Raw genomic sequence first — 23643 nt, 5'->3', positions numbered from 1 at the left:
TCTCTCTCTCTCTCTCTCTCTCTCTCTCTCTCTCTCTCTCTCTCTCTCTCTCTCTCTCTCTCTCACACACACACACACACACACACACACACAAAACACTCTCCACTGAGATTTTTCATGTGACTGTGTTGTAGTTGTCAACAGATCTGGGAAGAATGGACATTTCAAAAGCATGGAGTCTTGAGTTACACATAGGGAATTCCTTTTTATCTGTTTTTCCTCAGTCCTTTGAACAATATTATGTAGTTTGTAGTGCACAAGTTTTTGCTCCCCCCCCCTCGGTTACTCTTAAGTGTATTTCTTTTTGGTGCTATCATAGATAAGGTTTCTCCTTATTTCCTTTTTTGGATTGGCCTCTGTTGGTATACAGCACTGTCATTGAGTTCTTTGTGTGTCTTGATTTTGCACCCTGCAGTTTTCCTGAAATGATTTATTAGTTTCAATAGGCCTCTTTTGCTTTTGTAGCTGCTTTTGAGTTTCCTCTATGTAAGATCATGTCATCTTCAAACAAAGATTTTACTTTCTTCCTATTCCAAGTTGAAAGCCTTTACTGCTTTTTTCCTCATCTAATTGCTCTACCTAGGACTTCCAGGACTACACTAAACAATAATGGTGAGGGTGGGCATCCTTTATACGCTCCCAATCATAGGAGGCTTTCAAGCTTTCAACAATGAGTGTGATATTGGTGGACTGCTTTGTATGCGACTGCTATTACATCAAGACAGTTCTCTCTTAACTTTATTGCTGAATGTTATTTTTTTAAAAAGATCACAAAATGGTGTTGAATTTTGTCAACTGCTTTTCTTCATTGACAGAAGTGGTATTTGGTGCTTTTCTTCAGTCTTGACATGTAGAATAAAATGGGCAGATATTCACACCATGAACCTTTTTCAAGTTTCAGGTATAAATTCTGCTCGGCTTTGGTGGATAATCCTTTATGCTGATAAATTTGCCTGGCTAGCATTATGTGGGGGATGTTTTCAACACTATATATCAGGGAGATGTATGTGTTTCATATTTTAAAATGCTGTGGAAGGCTTGAGCAGAATTGGTGCTAATTCCTTTTAAATACTTGGTAGAATTCTCCATGGAAACCTTGATCCCTAGGAATCTTTTCTTGGGAGGCTTTAACCATGACTTTCACTTCCTTCTGTCTATAAACTATTCAGATTCCCTACTTGTTCATGACCTGGCTGGGAAGGTTGTTGAATGTGGTAGTTCATCTGCTTCTTCTTAGGCATTAATCTTAAAAATATCTGTGCTCTAATTTTCAATATTTTACTTCTTTATTTTTTTATTTGATTCTTTTTCTTAGCCTCAATGAAGATTTGGCAATTTTGTTGATCTTTTTAAGGAACAAACTCTTAATTTTACTGATTTCTTTCCTATTGTTTATTTCATGTACTCTGCTTTAATAGTTACTATTTCCTGAGTACTATTTTGTTTTGTTTCTTTTCCTAACTTCTTAGTTGCAAACCCAGGTTGCTAATCAGGTAACTTCTATTAAAATTATTTATTACTATCCATTTACCTCTTAATACAATTTGTACTGCATTTTTATCTCTTGATATAGTTTTACTTCTTTCCAAACAATTTCTAAGTTCCCTTTTACTCCTTCTTATACACTGATGGTGTAAGAATCAGCTGTTCAACTTTTCATATATTTACAGATTTTCCTGTTTTCCATCAACTATTGAGTTCTATTTTTATCTCAACATGGTCAGTGAGGATGCTTTATATGATTCTAATATTCATAAGTCTGTTTGAAACTTGTTAGATGTATGCTATTGTACAGACTGTTACAAGCATGCTTGCAAAGACTATTGGGCAGAGTTGATCTGGCAGTGTTAGTTATGTACAATTGGCCTAATTTTCGTCAAGGTTCCTGTTTTCTTATTGATCTTTTTCTACTTCTTTTCATAAATGAGATACCAAAGTATTTTATAATCATTTCTTCCTTCATATTTTCTGACTTTTGCTTTATATATATGAGAGGCTGCTAATACATACACAAGCACACACACATACACACACACACAAGCACATACACACACATAACATCCTCTCCCTCCTCATCCTCATCCTCATTCTATGGTGGTGCACTGATCGTTTTACCATGATGCAATATTGTTTTATATGACAGTCTTCCCCTTACAGTCTGTTTTGTCTGATATGCTGATTTTTTAAAAATAAATGCTCACGTTACTTTACCTGTGAGTATTTTGCCTGCATGTATATATGTGTGCCACATGTGTTCTTGCTTCCCTCAGAGATCAAAAGAGGATAGCAGATCACATTGAACTAGAGTTACAGATGGTTGTGAACAAGTATGTGGGTGGTGGAAATTGAATCCCATTTCTCTACAAGAGCAACAAGTGCCCATAACCACTTAACAACCTCTCCAGCCACTATTCACAATTTCTTAAAGGTAGCATATAGTTTCAATATTTTAAAATCCATTCAGCCAATCTATCTTTTAAATGTATATCTAATCTGTTTTATACCGGAGACTGTTATTGATGGGGAAGGAACTAAAATTGCTGTTTTGTGTTGTTTCTGCATGTCTTTTATCTTTTCTGCCCCATTTCCTTTACATATACTTCTATGTTTCCTCATTCATTTGGTGGCATGTTTTACCCTGACTTTGTGTATGTTCCACATGTATGAATATGATATATATACATATTTGTGGTTGCCATTGCAATTATGTGGCATATCTTAAAATCAGAATCATTTATTTTAAGCTTACAACTTAAGCTTGTTCCATATATACGTTCTGTTCTTATATATCCTGCTATCCTTACCTATGCTGATGATGAGATATTTGTTATTTTTAATAACATATGCTCAAATTTATAGTTATATTTTATCCGAATATATTTTTCCCAGATGTAAAAATGACTTTTAAACTGATGTTAGGGTATTAAAAGACTATTTTCATGTATGCATATATCTCTACATAGTAGTTTGATTGATGATTTCATTCTTTTTCATTCAGAAGAGTTCCTTTAGTGCTTACTGAAGTGAAGATCTCGTAATGATGAACTTTTGATTTTGTTGACCTGAGAAAGTATTAATTTCTCTTTCATTTTTATATAAAAGTTTTCTTAGGTGTTTTCAATTGGAAATATTTTTTCCCAGAATTTTCATTAGATCATCCTATTCCTACTGGATTACAAAATTCATCCTGAGAAGTCTGCTAACCGTTTAACAGAATCTTCATCCTACATGAGATATATCACTTTTTCTTGCTGTATGAGCATTCTCTTCTCCTTCCTGGCTTTGGACAGTTTAATTATCATTTGTCTAAGTGTATGTCTCTTTGGACTCACTCTTGACGAGACTCTTTGAACTTCTTGACTCTCTATGCCCATTTCTCTCCCCACCCCCAGATTTCAGCTATCATGTATTCATACTTGTTATTTTATACTTTATTTTCATTTTTTTTGTATTTCAGAATATGTATATAGTTCTGTAGGATTCTGTAACATAAATTCCTTTTCTACTTTCTGTGAATTTTTTCCTCCTTTGTCTTTATAATTTCCAATGTTCGGTCTCTGAATTACTGATTATTTCTTCTTTCTGGCATATTTGGCTGTGAAATTTTTCAATTCAATCACTTCAACTTTTCTTCATCTCTAGAATTTGTTCTCATTTTCTTCATATTCTGTTTCCACAATTATTCTATTTGTCCCCATGCTTCACTTTATCAATTTAATTTTGCTGCCTTAAAAATCATTAAGAATTGAAATTATGGTTAATTTGTATGATTTTTTTCTGGTAATTGATAAGTCTCTAAGTTTTTAGAGTTGGTTTCTAGATACTTAAGCTGTTCTTTCAAGTAGCCTATACTTGTGTATTTCCCTATACAAGTTTGCAGTTTGTGTTCAGTACCTCCCCATAGTGACTCTGAGAGTGGCTTTGTCTTTTCTGAGCCATCAGACAGTATTAGTAGAATGCCTCTAGAGTTCACTGTATAGATGACTCTGATGTCTTATCCCCTAAGCCTTGTTTCTCTCAGCATTTAGTTGTAAGGAAAATAGACACAGTTTTCCCTTTGGCAACATTCTCTCCTTCATTCAAATCACAAATAGTCACTAGATTGGATGTATCTTTCATCATTCTTACTGTCTCTAGGTAAACACAGGAAATTGGGATTATTTTTCTGATGACTTTATTTAGTGCTTTGATGTTAGTGGGATGAGTAGATAGAGAGGAACTGGCTCCTAGTGAGTAATCACTATGAACTTGTCTACTCTAATTTAACATGACTTGTGTCACTGAAGACTAGAATGCAAAAACATTCATTGTGGTAGGTAGTTAGGTAGCTATTAGCAACCTTAGAGGCAATTGCTTTGTGCATTGTTAAGTCTGTGTATCGAGTGGGTGAGGAGTGTCTTTCTATTCTTTTATTTTGTTGCCATTACTACATACTTTGAAAAACTCATAAATACTTCTAATAAACCTTAAATCAGGCTCCCAAAAATGTAGTTAATTTGTTATGAGAAGGAGTTATGGAGGAAAATAATTATCTCATTTTATTACATTTTCTGACTAAAAAAGATTTGAGGGAGAGATAATGGTAAAATATATAGAACAATAAATACATTTAAAACATTACTGAAGTCAAAGAGATGAAAGAAAGAAAAACAATCTCACTAAAGTTGTATGAGAGAGTTAGATCAGGAATTTTGGAAGCCAATGTAGACCAAGCACCATGGAGAGCAGGGAAAAGGAGTCTGTCTCTTACTGGTGAAGATTTTGGCTCTGTAATAAAAGACTTGTACTTTTTCATCTTAAATAAAAAGTTCTTCATTTTAAGATCGATGCGTTAGGCATATCTTTTAGAAAAACAATATGGATTTCACGACAGGTATGGTGTTCACAGCAGTTTTATTGGAATGCAGAGATTCTGCTAATAAGAGAATATACAGTAGCCACACTCAAATCAGATAACATGAATCACATTTTAACTATGGCCTTTGACTATGAGGAATTGTAATAGACACCTCTGAGATTGCTATGACTCCCCTAGGTAATCTTTAAGGTATAAGATCCACAGCATGTTCCACCTTTGCTAAGTCTTCATGTGGTAGCTAGTCAAGTTATTCTACTAATGTCATGGTGACTCAGATCATTTAACCATGACAGCAATCTATGATGCTGTCATAGATACAGAAAACTCTGATATGGAATACTGATCCTAACCAGAGATTTCCCAAGTAGAATATATTCAACATGTAATGAGAAAGAGAATGATTGTGTCCAGAACTGAAAGGATTATTATTGATCAGAAATGTCAACATGACTTAGTTCCTTGTTAGAAATGTGAATTTGCAGACTCATCTCAGAAGCACTAACCAGAAATTCTGAAGGAAGGGTACAGCTATATCTTGGTGGAATTTTATCTAGATAATTTTGGTTCACAGTAAAGTTTGAGGACTGAAACTTTAGGCAAAATCCTATGGCATTTAGATTTGACCAGTAAAAACATTAGTTGATAACTTTTGCTCCTCATTGGAGTCATATTCAGATGGTTTTGAGGAATATTGCCTGGTTCTATATACAGAGATAGAACTACTTGACATGCACACAGTGCAGAATCCGAAAAAAGACCCTCTAGATTTATTATAATTTGTAGAAAATTTTGATGATTACAAAAATGATAGATTATTGATTTTGAGGCTATCTACACATTTTTTGGTTTGAAAAGAGGTTCTCTTCTTATGTTGTTATAAACACTTTAAGGTTTGACAAATGTATTTACATGAGATTTCCTGGTTTCCACAAAGAGAAGTGGTAACAGCAAATGTGGATGGACTCAGTAACTTTCTAAATGAATAAACGTTGATTCTGAGATCCAAGCATTTGCCTTGCCTCTTTGTGATGGTAGAGTTTCTATGTAGACATTTGCATTTGGATAAGAAAGACATTTGTCCTCTCATTAGATGCTGCACACACTCCTCTGTTTGATTATTTTGTAATCTGGCTCAACAAGGCAGTTGAGAAATCAGACTGAGATGCAGATAGGCACTTGTGAAAGTCCCTCTGAAATAACTTTTAGTTTAGCCTTAATGGTTTTCTAATTTAGGAGCCAATCATCTGGATAAATGCCAAATTAACTGGATAATTGCTCAACTTTGCACCTCACTTTAATTGGTCCATCAGTTGCTTGATGTTGCTTGAGTGTCCTGCTAGGGTCAGATGTCCTATCCCAAGCAGGGCAATGAAATTTCCTTGAGATATACACTGCAGTAGTGGCTGCCGGCATACATTTTATGTAACAGTTAAAAAAAAATTCTTCAGGACAGAGGCAGTTTCTGTTTCATTTAAATCCTGCAAAATTCATGTCATATTCAAAAAGTACTGGTCAATCCACTTTCTCTTACAGGTAGCTTATTTGACTGCACAAAGCAAAGATTCTCTAGTACAATAATTATATTGCCCTTTATGGTCCATGAAGATTGGACAAAGTATTCAGACATTGTGTTCTCTGTTTTCTAACCTCAACTGCTGTGAATATTGGGCTGTGAATGTTGGGCACCTCTAAGCTCTTCTCTTCTCTGGGAAATTGACTTTGGGTGATCTGCTTCATTCTTCAACCTATCTCCTATCACCTAGGACCCCATCTCTACCATCAATGGGATAGGGTAGGGGCTAACTGAAATGTTTACTTAAATAAAACCAGCATCCCTGCCTCCAGGTAAAAATAACTGTGAAGTTCAAGCTGTCTTTCAAACATCTCCCTTCTGTAACTCACCTGGGCTAGCATTCTTTAATGATGTCTTCTTTCTTTCGGCTCACTGTTTCTTCTTGCCTATGCTTCTCATCTTAGGGACTGCCCCTGACTCCCTTAAGTTTTATAGCTATATGATCAAACCTCTGCTCTAAGAATTCAGGCATCTTCTGTATCATAATTCTATATCTTCTACATCTATAATCTATATTGCACAAACACTGTAGATGAAAAGACAGAGAAATCTCACATATTGGCAATTCATTGAACAACACTGTCCTTTTGTGAACCTGAGTAGAAATATTACATTAGAATGGTTACATTTTAACTAAGAAAATATGCAATGTAGACAGCTGCATATTAGGGTTTTTGGGAGGGATGGATTATACAGACAGATTGATGATGATGATGATGATGATGATGATGATGATGATGTTATTTACATTCCAGTCATTGTCCGCCTTTTATTGCCCCCTCCCAGAGTTCCTCATCTCATTCCTCATCCTCCTTGCCTCCTAGAGGGTGCTCCCCCAACCAGACTCTCCCCTTCCCTGGGGCCTCAAGTCTCTCAAGGATTAAGCATATCTTCTCCCACAGAGGCCTGACCAGGCAGACCTCTGCTATATTTGTGTCAGGGGCTCCAACTGGTCGGTATATGCTACTGGTTGGAGACTCAGTCTCTGGGGTCTGGGTTAGTTGAAACTTCTGGTCTTCCTATGGGGTCAGCCATTACAATCAAGTTTCCCAGTAATTTCTGGGTTGTAGTCATTTAAATTCTAATATATTTGCAGGGGAAAAGAGAGGAATAGAGTTATGTTTATCACCCAGTGTTTATATGCAGCACCCCTAGGAAGCTCAGGGATTATGATCCCTCAAAATGCATCCACGATGTAAGATAATAAAAGAAACAAAGGATTGGAGGATGGGTAGAATGGTTCAGCAGGTAAAGACACTTGGCTCTACACCTGATGCCCTGAGTCACATTTGATACCATAAAAGGAATAAAGGAAACTGTAATTTTAAAAGTTTAAAATATTTGGGTAACAGTTCCCTTAGGAAACTATAAAAAAAATGATGTCATAATTGACCAGTTAAAAACCAGGAAATCTCTATGCAATGTTAATGTACTGACCTCAAGGTAAACCTTTCCCTATGCCCTGTGAGCGAAGCACCCAACACGTCCATTAATTATTGAGCAGTTTCAATCCATTAGAAACAGACATGTTACAAATACATTAAATATCCACACAGAATACATAAAGCCAGACCATGGGAAAAGCCTATTAAGTATATACTTCCTAGACATCTCTTATTCATGACATTAGGGCTATTATCTAACATTAAAGGGAATCTCCTCTCCAGCACTGAATAATCCTAATATTGTATCAATAGTTGAAATATCTTTTCTTTCCTAATGAAAAGTATATGATTTCAATTCTCTTTATTTTTTTTTTTAGTTTAGTTTCATGATTCTAATACAAGTAATAAGAAATAGAGTATAGAAACCCAAAGAGTCAGAGTATTGTTATTTTGTGAGGAACAAAGTCTCTTCTGGAATAAAAGCCTATTATAGTTTACTGCAGTTAAGCAATATCAATCTATGTTGAATTTTCAAAGATCAAATGTCTTATCCCTTGAGTAAGACTCTGGGTAACTACCCAGCCAACATACAAATTCCCTTAAATTAACTCAAAATATATAATGTGACAGGTTTGGAAAGAAAAACAGGCTCTAAAAGAGAGGGCTTGCAAATCTGTCATCTCAAAGTTTCCGTAACTGTTCATTAATACGATTTCATCTTTAGGTCTTGAGCTAAATTTTGTCTATACATGCTTTAGTCACATGAATTTATTGTTTTGAAAGATATTCAGGATTCTATATTTGCAGGAAATCATGTCAGGTTCTTTCTTATTTCAGGCTAATTTACTCTGCCTGGAACATTCTTGGTCTTCTTTCTGTCTGAAATTTCGAATCCAGCTTATGCAAGGCTTAGCTGTCCAGTCCAGCACATCACCCAAGCTCTCCTTCAGCTGCTACCAATCCTTCTGTTTTCAATGCTAGTTTGGCCCATGACTTTACTGGGATAAAAGTGTGGTCCTCATGGTAAATGTGGCTACAATAAGAATAGATAACTAGCTCTTAGGAGCTTTCACCTTCCCTCTCTAGGCTCTGACCTGAAGTTACCTGTGCTTTCAGAAATCTTGATTTCACGTCCTAACACCCAAATGTAATGGTATTATGAGGTGATGATTTGGGAAGATAATTATGCCAGGAAAACAAAGCATTCATTATCTCTTCTGAGGCATGCTGTATGCAATCTGTGTGGCTCCCTGAACTCATATAAACGTTTGCATTTGATAGGATGCTCTCCCAGTCTAAAGACTTAGGCAAAAAGAGCAGCTGTGGCGACTACCTTCCTTACTTCTTTTGTACAGGTTAGAAGATAGTCAATTTGAGATTATATACTTCCCATGTAAGATCTGCCTGCTAGGCAAGGAAGAGAGCCTTGCAAGGGGAGAGTCAGGATTTAGAGACTAGAAAAGGTATCAGGTATATGAATTACTTTTGTCTGTGTGCTTTTCTTCTTATTCCTTCTATTATGGTTCAGTCAAGACTTATTGCTTAGACCTTCCACATTAAGGTATACTGATGAAATAGTTTAGTGCATTTTGGTGGATTTAGACCTATACTGTTACTTTTCTATTAGTAATAGTTAAATTTAAGAACGTTCTATGGGATAGATGCAAGTTGCTTCCCTGGACTTAAAAAACTCCCCACTATAGATTAGATTAACCAATTATTCAAGCATTTATTTACTGACACATAAATCTGTTTTCTAAAATGATATTGCTATTCTTTCATTCACTTATCATCCATATTCATTCAGTATTTATTGAGTACCTACCATGTACTTAATTATTCATACAGCACTGAGGATACAATTATGAACTTTGATACCACAGGAAGATTAAAATGCGGTGGGAAGGGAAAAAAAAGGATGATTGTATCGAAGTATAATATACTCCTGGCCTCTGTTATTAATGAGATAAAGGTAAAGGACAGTACAAAAATCAGTAATGGGAGGAAGTGATCCAGACACAGGGCATGTGTCTTTCTGAGAAAGCCATCTTGATGCTTAGAGAATGGTACTGGAAGCCTTGAAGGCAGGAACAGTGTATTCTATTGGCCTATGGGAAAACTGTCTCCCTAGCATCAAATGCACAGTCGATGAACACAGTTTGCATGTGGTAAGCACTGGATGTATGTAAGAATACATGAGGGTGCTAAGTTAATAAAGGAGTTGAGAGACTGTCTCAGAAAACAGATTGGAGAATAAAGTAATTAATAAAGGCAAAAGAAAGAGGAAGATAGGAGGGTAGGTATGTGGATAGGAGAGGTCAGGGTCAAAGGGAAGACACAGCACATCAGCAGACCATCAGTGCACAGCCTAGAAAGTTCAAACATGGAAGAACAGTAGCCACTTTGCCAGATGTTCAAATAATCCTTTCTAATCAAAGTCCCCACATGCTGACATTGTACCAAATCAGAATGATCACAGCAGACGTATTTCAGAAATGTTTCAACTGCAGGAGCTGAAGAGGTTTGCAACCCCATAGGAAGAGCAACAATATCAACTAAATGGATACCCCAAGAGCTCCCAGGGACTAAACCGCCAACCAGAGAGTACACATGGAGGAACCCATGACTTCAGCTGATGTAGCAGAGGATGGCCTTATTTTTCATCAATGGGAGGGGAGGCCCTTGGTCCTGAAGGGGCTTGATGTCCCAGCATAGGGTAATGCTAGAGCAGTGAGGTGGGAATGGATGGATGGGTGGGAAGGACCTTCATAGAGGCAAACGGGAGGGGAGGTAGGATAGAGGGTTTGTAGAGGGGAAACTGGGAAGGGGGACATTTCAAATGTAAATAAATAAAATAACCAAAAAAATATAGAAATGTGGTCTGTAGATGAATGAAAAACAAATGCCAAGGGAGCCATCTTAACTGCTGTAAGCATCAGAAAAGCCCCATTTTGAAAATGGCCTCTTCCTATTGCCTAGAGGCTATATGACTTGGTTTTAGAACATCTTCAAACCTATTGCTCTCTTTATACATTTTCTAGGAGTGAACATTCATAGTTAGCAATTTTACTTACTACTTAAGTGACTTTTAAGAGATTTTCTTCTTTTATTCTTCCCATTAAAAGGACTCACCTATTACACTAAGCTCAGCGCTGGAAAAGATAACTCCATGTTTATTCTCTGCCACACACTGGTACATGCCAGCATCTGAGAGATTCACTATTGTTATGTTGAGTGTTCCTTGCTCGATTTGTATTCTATCCTGTGAAAGAGAAGAGGAGTACAAAAAATAGTGACCTTCTTTCTACATCTGAGAACTTAAGGCAATTTTGCTACATGTTATGTCAAGAGGGCTTAGTGGGAGGAAAGTCGTCATAATATAAGCAATTTACATTAACATGATCTGCTTATTTGTCAAGTAAATCTGTGCCAGGTCAGATGGCAAATGGAACCAGCAGCATATCAGTTGGTAAATGGAATTTAAATTATAGGATTCTTTTGCATCTGTGTTGATTTAATAGTGAAGTCATTCAGATGAATAGGCACTGTAAATAAGTGAACTTGACCTTGAAAGTCAAAGAGCTGTTTTTACTCAATAGTTTTATGTTAATTGGGGAAATGGGTGAAAACAGAATCAAATTTATCCTTTAGAGTTTAGAGCTCTTAAATTCTCACCAGCTGTACCTTCAAGGACTGATAGGATTATAATTTTAGATGGGCATATGCAAATTTTCAGTATCTGCTGAGTTTACCAAAAATTATGTATCAATAATTCAATATTCTACCAGGCATGGTGGTGGCACATTCCTTGGATCCCAGCATCTAGGAGGCAGAGGCAGACAGATCACTGCATAGATGGGATTGTCTACATAGTGAGTTCTAGGCTAGCCAGAGATACATATTGAAACCATGTCTCAAAATACATCAATATTCTGAAGCTTGGTTGCTGTCAATGGAAAGATTTACACTTATGATCTACTTGTAGTCCAGATGAAGGAAGAAAGATATATGACAATAAAATATTCTAATGTGACACGCTAAAGTCATGAAACTTGAGCATCGATTTGTACATCACTAAGGATTTTCTTTCTACACATTAAACACACACACACACACACACACACACACACACACACGTCCCCATTGAACACAAAACCTTAGAATGAAGAACTCCTGTCTTCTGAAGGACAGCTGTCTAGTTGAATGGATACATTTTTGGACTTTGATTAAGTCATCCTTGTTCTCACACATTTCAAGAAATGAGGGAAATACCAAGGGCCTGGGAACTAGCACACTTGCAATTTGTTTGACTTTTGTGACAGAGGGAATGATGAATCAGAGGAGCCTTCTTAGGAACTGAAAGTCACCATGAAATGTGGTCATCCAAAAAACTTATTCCTTTTCTTTACCAGTAACCCAGGGCAAACACTTTCTCTTTCCTAGTTATACTGTACAAGGAAGGAATCTGAGTATGAAAGCTGGCTCTCAATGTGGGGACTCAGGAAAACGCCAAATTCTAGTAACATTTGACTTTTTGTAATAACACACAATAACACAAATTAAACTGGACATAACTGTCTCTCTGATTTAATTTTGAGAGTCAGGTTGCATTTGGATGACCATCGTTATATGATATCCAGGCTTTCCTTAGTGAAGTGGGTCCTTGAATGTCACTTTCTACAAACTAAAGGTTCCAGGCATTCTGTGTGGGTTTCTTATTATAAAGCTACCAAAGTGTTAACAATATGTTGGTTACGACGGTCTGGTGTAGAAGTTAAGCAAGACTTATTTATAATTTCCATTTGTCAACTTTTTCTACTATTAGTAGCATTTAGTTGCTGTTATTTTGGAGACAACTCAACATTATTCTGTTTCCATAGCAATGAGGCCACATTAAACATTACATTACATTAAGACAGAATTAACAGGGCTGGTGAGATGGCTCAGTGGCTAAGAGCACTGACTGCTCTTCCAGAGATCATGAGTTCAAGTCCCAGCAGCCACATGGTGGCTCACAACCATCTGTAATGATATCTGATTCCCTTTTGTGGGGTGTCTGAAGACAGCTACAGTGTATTTACATATAATAAATAAAAGTTAAAAAAAAAAGACAGAATTACCGTCAACTTACTTACCCGTGTTAACAGTGGGTCTCCATTTTTTAGCCACCTGTAGGTAGGCTTGGGCCTCCCATTTGCTTTACATTCCCAGAAGACACTTTCTTCCATGGCCACGTGGATATCATTTATTATTTGAACCCAGTTAGGTTGAGCTATAAATATTAAAAAAAAAACAAGAAGAGGTATATATTCATTGTTTAGCCACTTTCTTTTTATTTGAAGCAAGTGAAAAATAAAATGGGCTTTTAATCAAATTACTTTTCTACATGACATACAAATAGTAAGGGTGAGAAGACGTTTATGGAGACTGTATGATCTTTTACACACACTGTGTTTCTTGTCCATATTGTGGATGATTTTTTAATCATTGAAGGGAGAATCTACAAAACTTTTATTAACCATGATTTGAATCATCCTGTCCCTTACATATTGCTGTTGTTTTGTTTTTTAATATGAGAAAACTTCAAGTTCCACCTTTGAATGACCTCATGAATTTCTACCTACTCTTGTTTAAGATTCCTTTTCATTAAGAAATAATAACCAAGTGTCTAAGTTTGCTCACTGAAGCAAGTAGAAAGGGTACTCTTGGACATTAGTTCTAGAGACCTAAGTCTCTGCATTAATTAGAAACTGGTAAAAAGTTTAACATGCTTGGTAATAGAGATGGCAGCAATACAGGGATGGGACTGATGAGCAGCCCATCTTGGCCCTTGAAAGACACTGTGAAGCAAAGCAAACCAGTAGTGAGTGAGAGCTACTTATTGATTTTTGGAAAGATAACATGAGGTAAATGCCTCTCATTGAAGCCATTTTATACTGAATTTTTCTTTCATTAGAACAGCTTAACTCATCCCTTACTAGCCTGTTTCATTCTGATAGGTTACATGGACAGCTTTGGAGCCCTTATATGTCCATGATAAACTATTATTATCATTCAGTATTTGCTGATTCCATATTGGAAGGATGCTAGACATCGCAGTATAATCCTTAAAGTCAATATTTTTCAGTGAGTCTTGAATTTACTGAACTCTTTTAGAAAATCAAGTTCTGTACATAATCTCACATGGAATTCAAAGAAGCATTTAATTCTCACATTTCATAATACTTCACATCACCTCAACACCCATATTTTACCATGTTTTTCATGCTTCCATTGAAGGCATGTTTTATTTTTCTATGATCTCAATAGATATTAACCAATGTTCTATAAACATATTAATAAATATCACTTCTTGCCTACAGCATAGTTTGTGCTTTTATCTACAATTCTTATTGGTAGAAGAGGTTTTGCTAAAACTCCTATAGAAGATAACTACAGTGATTAATTGGAGTAGTTATCTATTCACAGGTAGTTACCTGTTCTGCAAAGTAATAACTACTGATGTTAACTTAATAAGTAGAGTTGATACTAGTATTAATCATGTATGTTATCAAATATCCTTAACACGTCTTTTAGCTGACTTGACCTCAGTATATCCATTTAGCAAGGCTTTAAGTCATGGATAATTTAATTCAAAGAGAATGGTAGTGTGAAGGCAAAGCTATGTATCTTACCTTCTGGATAATAAATAAAAAATAGAAAAACACTCAATAAGTCACTTAACCAACCAGCAGAGGTCTCTAAGTCCTTGAAAAATGCTGTTTCCTTCTTTTCTATCTACAAGCAATTCCATGTTTTCAAAGAGCAAAACACAATTTTGCAAATGCTCTCCTGATGGAGATGATGCATGGCTCCTTAAGAGGGGAGGCCAAAAGGGTCAACTTCAAAAAAACGTTACAACATCAACAAGCATTAGCTTGAATGAAGGGTTATAACCTGCATCATTGAAAGAGCTGCACGTTGGCTGCTGTCCTCTATCATCCGGCTGCTAATGGGAAGGGAAGCTCAAGAGGTAATATCTTCCCAGAGCTCTACTGGGAGAAGCCAGCGTGCAACTCCTTTAGGACTAATGGCCTAGTCTGCCAGATACACATTCAACCTGCAGCATATTCACCCCCTGCAGAGTCCTGGGAAACAAGGTAAAGAAGAAAGTCACAGAAATCTGTGGAATATTAACAAGAGCAAACTTTTGAAAAAGAGGGAGAGAATACAAAGCAAAACAAGGAAGGACAAATATAACTTATGCAGCAATGTCAAGTAGAAGTTCAAACAGGAAATTTCACAAACATGCAGAGACAGACTTCAATGTCACCCATTTTCTGGAACACTTGGGCTCATTCTTTCAAAACTATAGGAATCTGGAAGCCAAGCCTTGCCACTTCACAAAAAGAGCTGGGGTAGGAAAGGGAGGCTTTGAAAAGAATTTGAAATGACCTTGCAAATTTCAACCTAATTAGGTACTTCTGTGGGCTCATTCTTTCTCTGGCAATGGGGTTGTGAAAGTCAAGGAGCTCAACAGAATAGATAATTGGTCCAGGCTTAGGTGAAACCTACAACTAATTTGCCTAATACTGAACTGATTTGGTGTTTGACAACAGTCATCAAGTACATTCTTTGCTTTTAGAGTGAAATCTCTTCACAGAAGCCAAATTAAAATGATCTAAATACATTCCTCTTGAAGTGAATAACTGCACAGGAACCCAGGGAGGTGACGAATGAAGTGGCTAGGAGAGGGGAGATAGATTAGCTGATAAAGTGCTTGATATACAAGCATGAAGACCTGAGTTCAATGTTTAGACCTCACATATGCAGGCTGGGCATGGTGAGACATGGCTGTGATCCCCCCACAAGAAGTCAAAGACAGGTATATTTCTGGGGTTCACTAGATAGTCATCTTGATAGCTTAACTGAACTGATGAGGTCTTGTCTTAAATTTCAAGGTGTGTGGCATCCCAAGGAATGATACTTTGGGCTCACTTCCAATTTACACACACACACACATACACACATACACACACACACACACACACACACACAGAGAGAGAGAGAGACAGACAGAGAGAGAGAGAGAGAGAGAGAGAGAGACAGACAGAGAGAGAGAGAGACAGACAGAGAGAGACAGAGAGAGACAGAGACACAGAGACACAGAGAGAGAAGCACACACATTTAAACAGAAGACTATCCTTTTGTATAAAACCAAAGAATGAGACAGTTTGTATTTTACTGTTTCAATTGGAGATCTACAGGTCAAAACTGCACATTGTCACTCCCACTTATTTACGTTAGATGAATCACATATATTATAATTGGGTGGTTCTTCCTTTCTAGAATAAAATCTCTGCTTGGTAGAGATAGTTTATATGTGTTCATATGCTCACATAAATTGTTATTTTCCAGCAATTCTTAAGGATTATTTTTTGAGCTCAAGCACAAAACAGAATTTAAAAAAAATTATATCAAAAAAGAAATCACTGTTTTGATCTTTTGCATTCTTCCACATTTGAAACAGAAGCATCATTCCTAAGTCTACTCTCAAGCCACAAGTTCAAATATAAGATTAAACAGCTGTGCTGGGATTTGACCCTGTCATACTGTTCATCTTTTGACAGATGAACAATCTTTTGATTTCAATCTTTTGTTCAATAACTGCCAGAAATGACCTAAATCAGGGTTTGTATATTCCAGCTGCTGGAATCATACAAGCCTCTTATCCAATAATAATATCTATTTCAAACAAATATAATTTGAACTCAAGGGTCAAACAATTCACAGAGCTATCTGCCTCTCTTCATTCCCCCAAACCAGAAATTTCTCACAGAAATAAGAGCGAGCTTTGGCCTTAGACCTTGGAGTTTTAAATATCTAAGAGAAAGGGCATGGTAGGCAAAATCCTTTAAGTAACTTTTGCAAAGTTGACCTACAGACAATTGCATTTATTTCTAATGGCTTCAACAGTTCTGGAGATTGAGTCACTTCCAGGAACTGCAGAGGGCCAGCTATAACATTGCTCTTATTTGTAGTAAGCTTAGTGGGTCTGGAGGCAATTACTCAGTTTCATTTTACCAAATTACGTACATATGTATGTATGTATCTATATGTATATATCTATATCCTAGGATTTTTTAACACTATTTTTAGAATTTTCAAGATAGTCTCAATTTGCCTTAAATCTAATATCCCAAGATTTCCCCAGAACTAATCATCCATCATTTAATGTTTGAATGTATAGTTTATAATTATAGACTGGTTTTTAATAACTGACATACCTTCAACTTACATATATCACTGAAAGTACACTTATATTGTGCTGCAAGATATTGTCCAACTTCCACCTTTGTTCACATGTGATGGGCTGCCAGCTAGTACCCAAATTCCAATAGTTATCATTCACTCACAGGGTTTCAAAGTGAGTTCTACAAGGACCAAAGATTCTTAGTAGACACTGAACTTAACCAGAGCAGAGTTGCTTTATTTTAAAGATTAAATATTTGTCAAATTTCATGTACAATATGACTTAATGACTAACCACATCCATGTTGAGAAACACTGCTCTGATATGAGGTCCTGTAGCTCTAAGAAGAGCTTTAGGGTATAAAGGTTGAAAACCTATAGTTTTCTTCCTGAACTGAGAGAAAGTTGAACTTGACACTGTAAAACTCCCTCGAACTTTCATATGTGAATCTTTATCACACTGTTTTCTAAATGTTTTTATTTTATTTTCACTTTTGTGTCTCTGTGTATATGGCGGTTGCATGAGTATGTGAGTTTACATGACAATAGAGGACAGAGGTGTGGATCCCATGGAACTATAACTATAGTTATTTGTGAGCCTTTCTACGTGGGTGCTGGGAACTGAATTTGAGTTCTCTGCAAGAGCAGTATATGCTCTTAACTGGTAAGCCATCTTTTGAGCCCATTAATATTTTTATATACATAGTAGGAATATTTCTGTTAATAGGTACTCATTTTTTTTTAAACCAATAGATTCATGCCTTTTGTGGTTTTCTACTATTGTTTATTTTTTTAAACCAATAGATTCATGCCTCTTGTGGTTTTATACTATTTTTTTTGTTTTATTCCCATATTCTTGTTTATGATCTTCTCATTTCTCATATATAAGACCCAACTCATTTTTCCCCACTTTGGTAAGGATTGATAGATGTCTTGGTACCAACACTTTCACGTAAACAATGACAAACAGACATAAAAAGCCACCATGTTGAGGGATTGGAGAGAAAGTTCAGGAGTTAAGAGCAGTAGTTGCTTTTGCAGAAGACCAGGTTTTGGTTCTCAGCATGCCCGTGGTGGCTCACAATCATCTTTAAGTGCAGTTCAAAGGGGTTGGATGCTCCTTTCTGACACTCACAGGCACCAGATGCTCACATGACACACATACATGCAGGCAAAATACCCATATGCATAAAATATAATAAAGAAATCAGTAGAAAATGTGAAGACACCCTAGAAGGCAAGTCATAGAAGGCATATTTCTGTTAATAGGTACTCATTAACATAGAAAACAAATATGATTGCAGAAAGCCATGTGTATATGAGATATTGGATTTGGTCTGTAATGTGCTTCACCCGCTGTCAATGTGACATTCATTAAGAGACTATCACCATTATTTCATATCTTTGGGCTAATGTTTAAACTCATCTGCCATCTGCTCTCATCCAATTTCTTCCAGCCAGTGAATCCTGAGCTCTTGTCAGAGGTTTTCTTCATCCTTAGCTATAGTAATAAGCCAGCTCCTGTGTCCATATTTTTCTTATACCATCTTCAGGAATGTTCTCTTTCTCTTCATTGCCTAACAAACATTCTGCTCTACAGTATATCTCCTCTAGCCTCTCTCTGTCCTGCCAACTGCAGGGCTCCTCATCTGCAGCCTACTTGGGATACACAGCTTAACTGTTATGTATCATCTACTGTCTTATTTTTCCTTTATAATTTTAACTTTTATTCATTCTTTGAATGTTTCGTACATGTATACAGTGTAACTTTTCCCCTCCAGATTCTCCAAGACTGCCACATCTTACCACAGACTTTATGTTTTCAGTCATAACTATTTATTTCTTTATTGATTTATTGATGGATGGATGGATAAATTGAGTTTAATCATTGAGTCAAATGAGTGCGGCTCATGTGTGCATGGGTGTAGGGTCATACATTGGGAAATAGTAACACTATGCAGGGCCACACATGACAATTTTTATAAAAGTACATATTTTCTCTTTTCCTCCCAGGGATACTATGGACTATTCATGACTTTATAAGTGAGTTATTGAGAGATAAAAATTAAATCACAATGTCTTCTCTATTTAAAATGCCTTGCGACTGATATACACTAAGGCCAATTCGACTCCTAAAATTAACCTATGGCTATAGTCTAACAGGAATTATTTTTTTCTGAACATTAGGTCTGACTGTGCTGAATTCATTCCCTTTTCCTGTCCACCATAAATTTCCATTTTATTCAATAATATACAGTACTTACATGTGGTTCTTACCAACATCACTTGAAGTATATCACTTCTAAGGCTAACATCAACATACAAGTTAAATGGAATCACTCCCATTTATCAGGAGGTCCAGGGACATTTTGACCCAGATTGAGAGTGTGATGATTAAGACTTGTACATGGACCTGCTGTGCTCTAGGGTTTTCGCTTTAGCCAGAGGACCTAAAATTATGTCTGCTGTATCAATGATATCGGGAATAGTCACCTGGCCCTATGAGGCTCAAAATCTGACCCTTGGACCACCATGGAGTCCCAGAATCCCTGCAGAGTATCCAGGTATTGCCCATGTTCAAGCCACATATCTGTGTAAGACCAGATCTTCTTCATATTCTTTAAACAAACCAACACATAAAAATACATATGAGAATCCAGTTTTCTTCTATTAAAATATATATTAAAGTGATTTGCAAAAATACAAACCATACCATCTATTTCCATAGATGTTTGGTTTGGGAACATAGAATCACTTTTCTTAAAATATGATAATTATGAACATACACTGGTTTGTGTCATTTAAAACAAATGACGTTCTAAATCAAAATCTGTTTTAACTTATAACATGGTAGATTTTGATGGATAGAAGCACCATAAATACAAATTTGAGTACCAGTATAAGTTCTCCCTAGCACAATTAAGAAGTTATTGCTGTACTGTGAAATCACCTTAACTACTGTGTTCATCTTCTGGTCACTCTGTCCTTTAAGCCTCTTTGCAGTGTTGAATACTGTCTAGTTGTCACATATACACATCCCATTACCTGGAAATTAGGAAGTTTTGCACAAAATGCTTCTGTAGTCACTTATTGGTGTCCTCACATACAGACTTACACATCGTCTGCAGTACCATCAAGTCCACATCTTTTTCTTTATAGACATAGACTGCAGCACACAAGGTCTAGTCATAGCTTACAAAATGCTTAGAAAGTAAAAAGCGAAAGAACCAATTGTTTAATCTAGAAATGTTCATGCATGGCATTCATTGGCCTTCACTACAACATTGGAAATGATGTCTCACAGAGCAGCAATCCTTACCATGTGATCCTCACAGAAGCATCAGCAGAAGAATTACACCTGGGAAATTAGCTGAAATGCAATCTCATATCTATCAAATGAAAACCACCATGTGCATAGCTCAATATTCTGTAGTTTCTTAAGATTTCTCACTTATCCTGATATACACAGAAGCTGCAGAACCTCTAGTACAGCATTTGGGATCTAGTTCTAATTCTCAATATGTAAACATTACTCACACACTCCAATATCTTTGGGAGTGAGTTTCTTTCTAAACTGGATAATTGGAGGAATGAAATGGGAAATCCTTACTGGCTATGACTCCAAAATACATCTGTCTTTATTTTTCTCAAAGTTCCAGTCATAAACATGGCTCACATACACTGGACAAATGGCTGCTTAACTGTCCTTTCCACTCCTGTGATTTAAACATCTACTCATCACAAAGCAGCCGACATTTTAGAATCATGAATCAAATGGAGTCATTTCATCATTCAGCATTCTCCCATGGATCGTGAATAAAACCTAAACTCTACCTGGCTTATAAGGTGCCACCTAGCTTTTATCTTTGTTTCAGATGTATGTTCTTTCCTTGGTCCTTATAGTTTAGAAACATGAACTTCCTCCCTGCATTGCAAGCTTGTCACACAGTTGTTAGGGCTTTGGATCCTCCCTATTTTCCACCTGGTATGGGCTTCCCTGTATAGGCTATGTGTTTTTACTTTGGGATTTCTGCTCAGTGGTCAATCTTACCAACTAAACCTTCCATGACTCCTTGACCTTTCTTTGCAGCGGAGACTTCATCTCAAAGAGCTCTCATTATTTTCTCCTGTATTCTTACTAAAAGATGAAATATTGAGTTCATTTATTTTAGCACTTTATCTGTTAACAATCTGGTAAAATATCAACTCCTTGTTGAAAAGTTTTCTAGCATCCTACTATATAGCAATGGGCCCCTACATAATGGGGCCACATCAAGATAGTTTTAAACAAATGCATAACCTATTAAAGTCATATTGGAAGGGTTCTGGTCCAGGAAACAAATTTTACCATTGTATATCTGAAATCAGATTTGTACTTTAAGATATATTTTTCTTGTAAAAATAAAAAGACTGAAAGAACAGATGAAAGTTACTACTCTGGCAAGATAGGTCTGAGCAAAACAAACAAGATGAAATAACATTAAATGCTGTATGTTTGAAACTCCTCACAGCCATTTATCTGTGGTGAGACAAATCGGCACGCATTAACCTATATAGGCATAGGTACAGTACTGGCAGTGACCAAGTACCTCTGCCAACCTCACACAGGGGAGGGGAGTGCAATGTGAGTCTATGAAGTAAGCATCTGGAATAAGGTTAAATGCTTTTATAGAGAAACAAGGAAATAAATATCCACTTTACCAGAATTGTTACTACAGAGATGCCAAATGGGTCAACACTGTGTTACAACAAGAAAATAATGTTTTTTTCCTCACTTTTGTTTGATTATTAGTTTTTATTAGTATACAAGGTGCTAGCTATTACCATACCATTCAAGCAAAGTTTGTTTTTGTGCTTCTGCTTCTCCATTATGCACTCATCCCTGGTACCCTCTCATAATCTTCCACTTTTTTTCACATTCATGTGTGAACAATATCCATCTATATAGATACATACTTATACCATAAAGCAGCATCTACATATGTCAGAGAACATGCGCATTTTGTCTTTTTAGTCACCTTGTTTAATTTTACACTTTCCACATCCATTCATTTTCCTGCAAGTTTCATTTCTTATTACAATTGAATATATAGATTTCTAAGCACACCCCATAGTTCCTAACCCCTGAGCAAGCATACCTTAATGTTGTTGTAAGGAACTATCTTGTTAACAAAGGCAGAACAATTCTAGATAAGTGACCAGGGCTACTTTGTCCCTCTGTGGGACTCTGCACAGTGATTTTAATTATAATAATTCATTTAGCTTGAAGATTAAGGCAGCTGGATATTAGAAACATAGCACTGGGAACACACCAAAACCCTCCCTTCAGGAAAAAAAAAATAGACAAGAAAAAATGACAGCTAAGCACTTCTGTATAATTAAGCCCCCTCCTGTGACAGTGAAAACAATATCAATGATATGCTTGTTGAGGAAGAACAAAAGAATAAACATATATAATAGCCACGTGCTACGTGAGTCAGCTGATGTAACATCAAGGGTGACTGACAATGAGGTGATACTCCACTATCTTCAGAAAACAGGTGAAATTATTCTGCTCCATCATCAAGCACTGCTGCAGACAGCACAATTTATTTATTTTTTATTGGATATTTTATTTATTTACAATACAGATGTCATCCCCTTTACCCAGTTCCCCTCCCTAGAACCCCCTATCCCATCCCCCCTCCTCCTTTATGCTTTTATACCATTTTGATTACATGCATGTATTAAAGTCAGTTCTAGGTTGAGGATCTAGCAATACAATAGATGCAAATAGTCAAGGAACAAGCAACACAGTAAACAAAATAGTCAAAGAAAAAGCAAGGCATTAAACTCAGTTACGTGAACACTCCTGTGATCACTGTTTCTAAGTCCTTATCAGGATTACCAAAGTATCTGAGCCTACTTCCCTGTCACAGTGCAAGATTTTTTTCATGTCTGAAGCCTACTTCCTTGTTCTAGCCAAAAATTTAGATTCCTGTCTGAAATTACTTCTTTGTTCTAGCCTAATATTTAGGTTCCTGCCTGAGATTACTTCTTTGTTCTAGCTTAATGGAAGATTCCTGCCTGAAGCCTACTTCCTTGTTCTTGGCCAATGTCATATTCCTGCCAAGCAGCCCATTTCCTTGTCCTTGGCCCATGTCAGATTCTTGCCAAGCAGCCCCAAAGGCTCTTTGTCTCTCCCCCTTTTGTATTTCATTAACAAGACTGAGCCTGTCTTAGGTCATTCTGACAAGAATGCCTTCCTTACCCATCATGGATTATGCATTATCAAAACAATGCATTTATATCTTAGGTTGGACAGCACAATTTAAAAAGTGAAGGTTGTTAGGCCCCATTAGCCCCTGATTCTCAGCGCTAGGGCAGGATGCTTGGGAAGCACCTATTTCACATAAGGTTGGGGGCCAGTAAGAAGGTTTATTCTCCAGCAGGGTGGCTCTGCATTGCTATATTGCTAGGATGGACACCTTCAATCCCTAGGAAGATAAATGGTAAAACGTGGCTACAGAAGACACCTTCTTAACATACTTATGCAAGCCTTCACCTTAAAAGAAAATCATGAAAGTGAAAGTAACTTCCAGTTCATCCAGTGATTT

The 23643-nt window shown here is 36.6% G+C and overlaps 1 protein-coding gene across 1 annotated transcript in view; it reads right to left on the bottom strand.

The window, feature by feature from the left end:
• Positions 1–23643, bottom strand: part of LOC114625661 (contactin-4-like) — a 335799-nt gene that overhangs the window by 10231 nt on the left and 301925 nt on the right. The window contains exons 8-9 of the mRNA XM_028773012.1: positions 12952–13088; positions 10949–11078 (exon numbers count right to left, since the gene is read on the bottom strand). Of these exons, the coding sequence (XP_028628845.1) occupies positions 10949–11078; positions 12952–13088 (267 nt within the window). The remainder of the gene's footprint in view (positions 1–10948; positions 11079–12951; positions 13089–23643) is intronic.

The sequence above is a fragment of the Grammomys surdaster genome, unplaced genomic scaffold (genome assembly GCF_004785775.1).
Source record: "Grammomys surdaster isolate TR1022 unplaced genomic scaffold, NIH_TR_1.0 220, whole genome shotgun sequence".
NCBI lineage: Eukaryota > Metazoa > Chordata > Mammalia > Rodentia > Muridae > Grammomys > Grammomys surdaster.
Note: the sequence above shows the minus strand (reverse complement) of the source record. Positions and strands in the feature narration are given on the sequence as shown.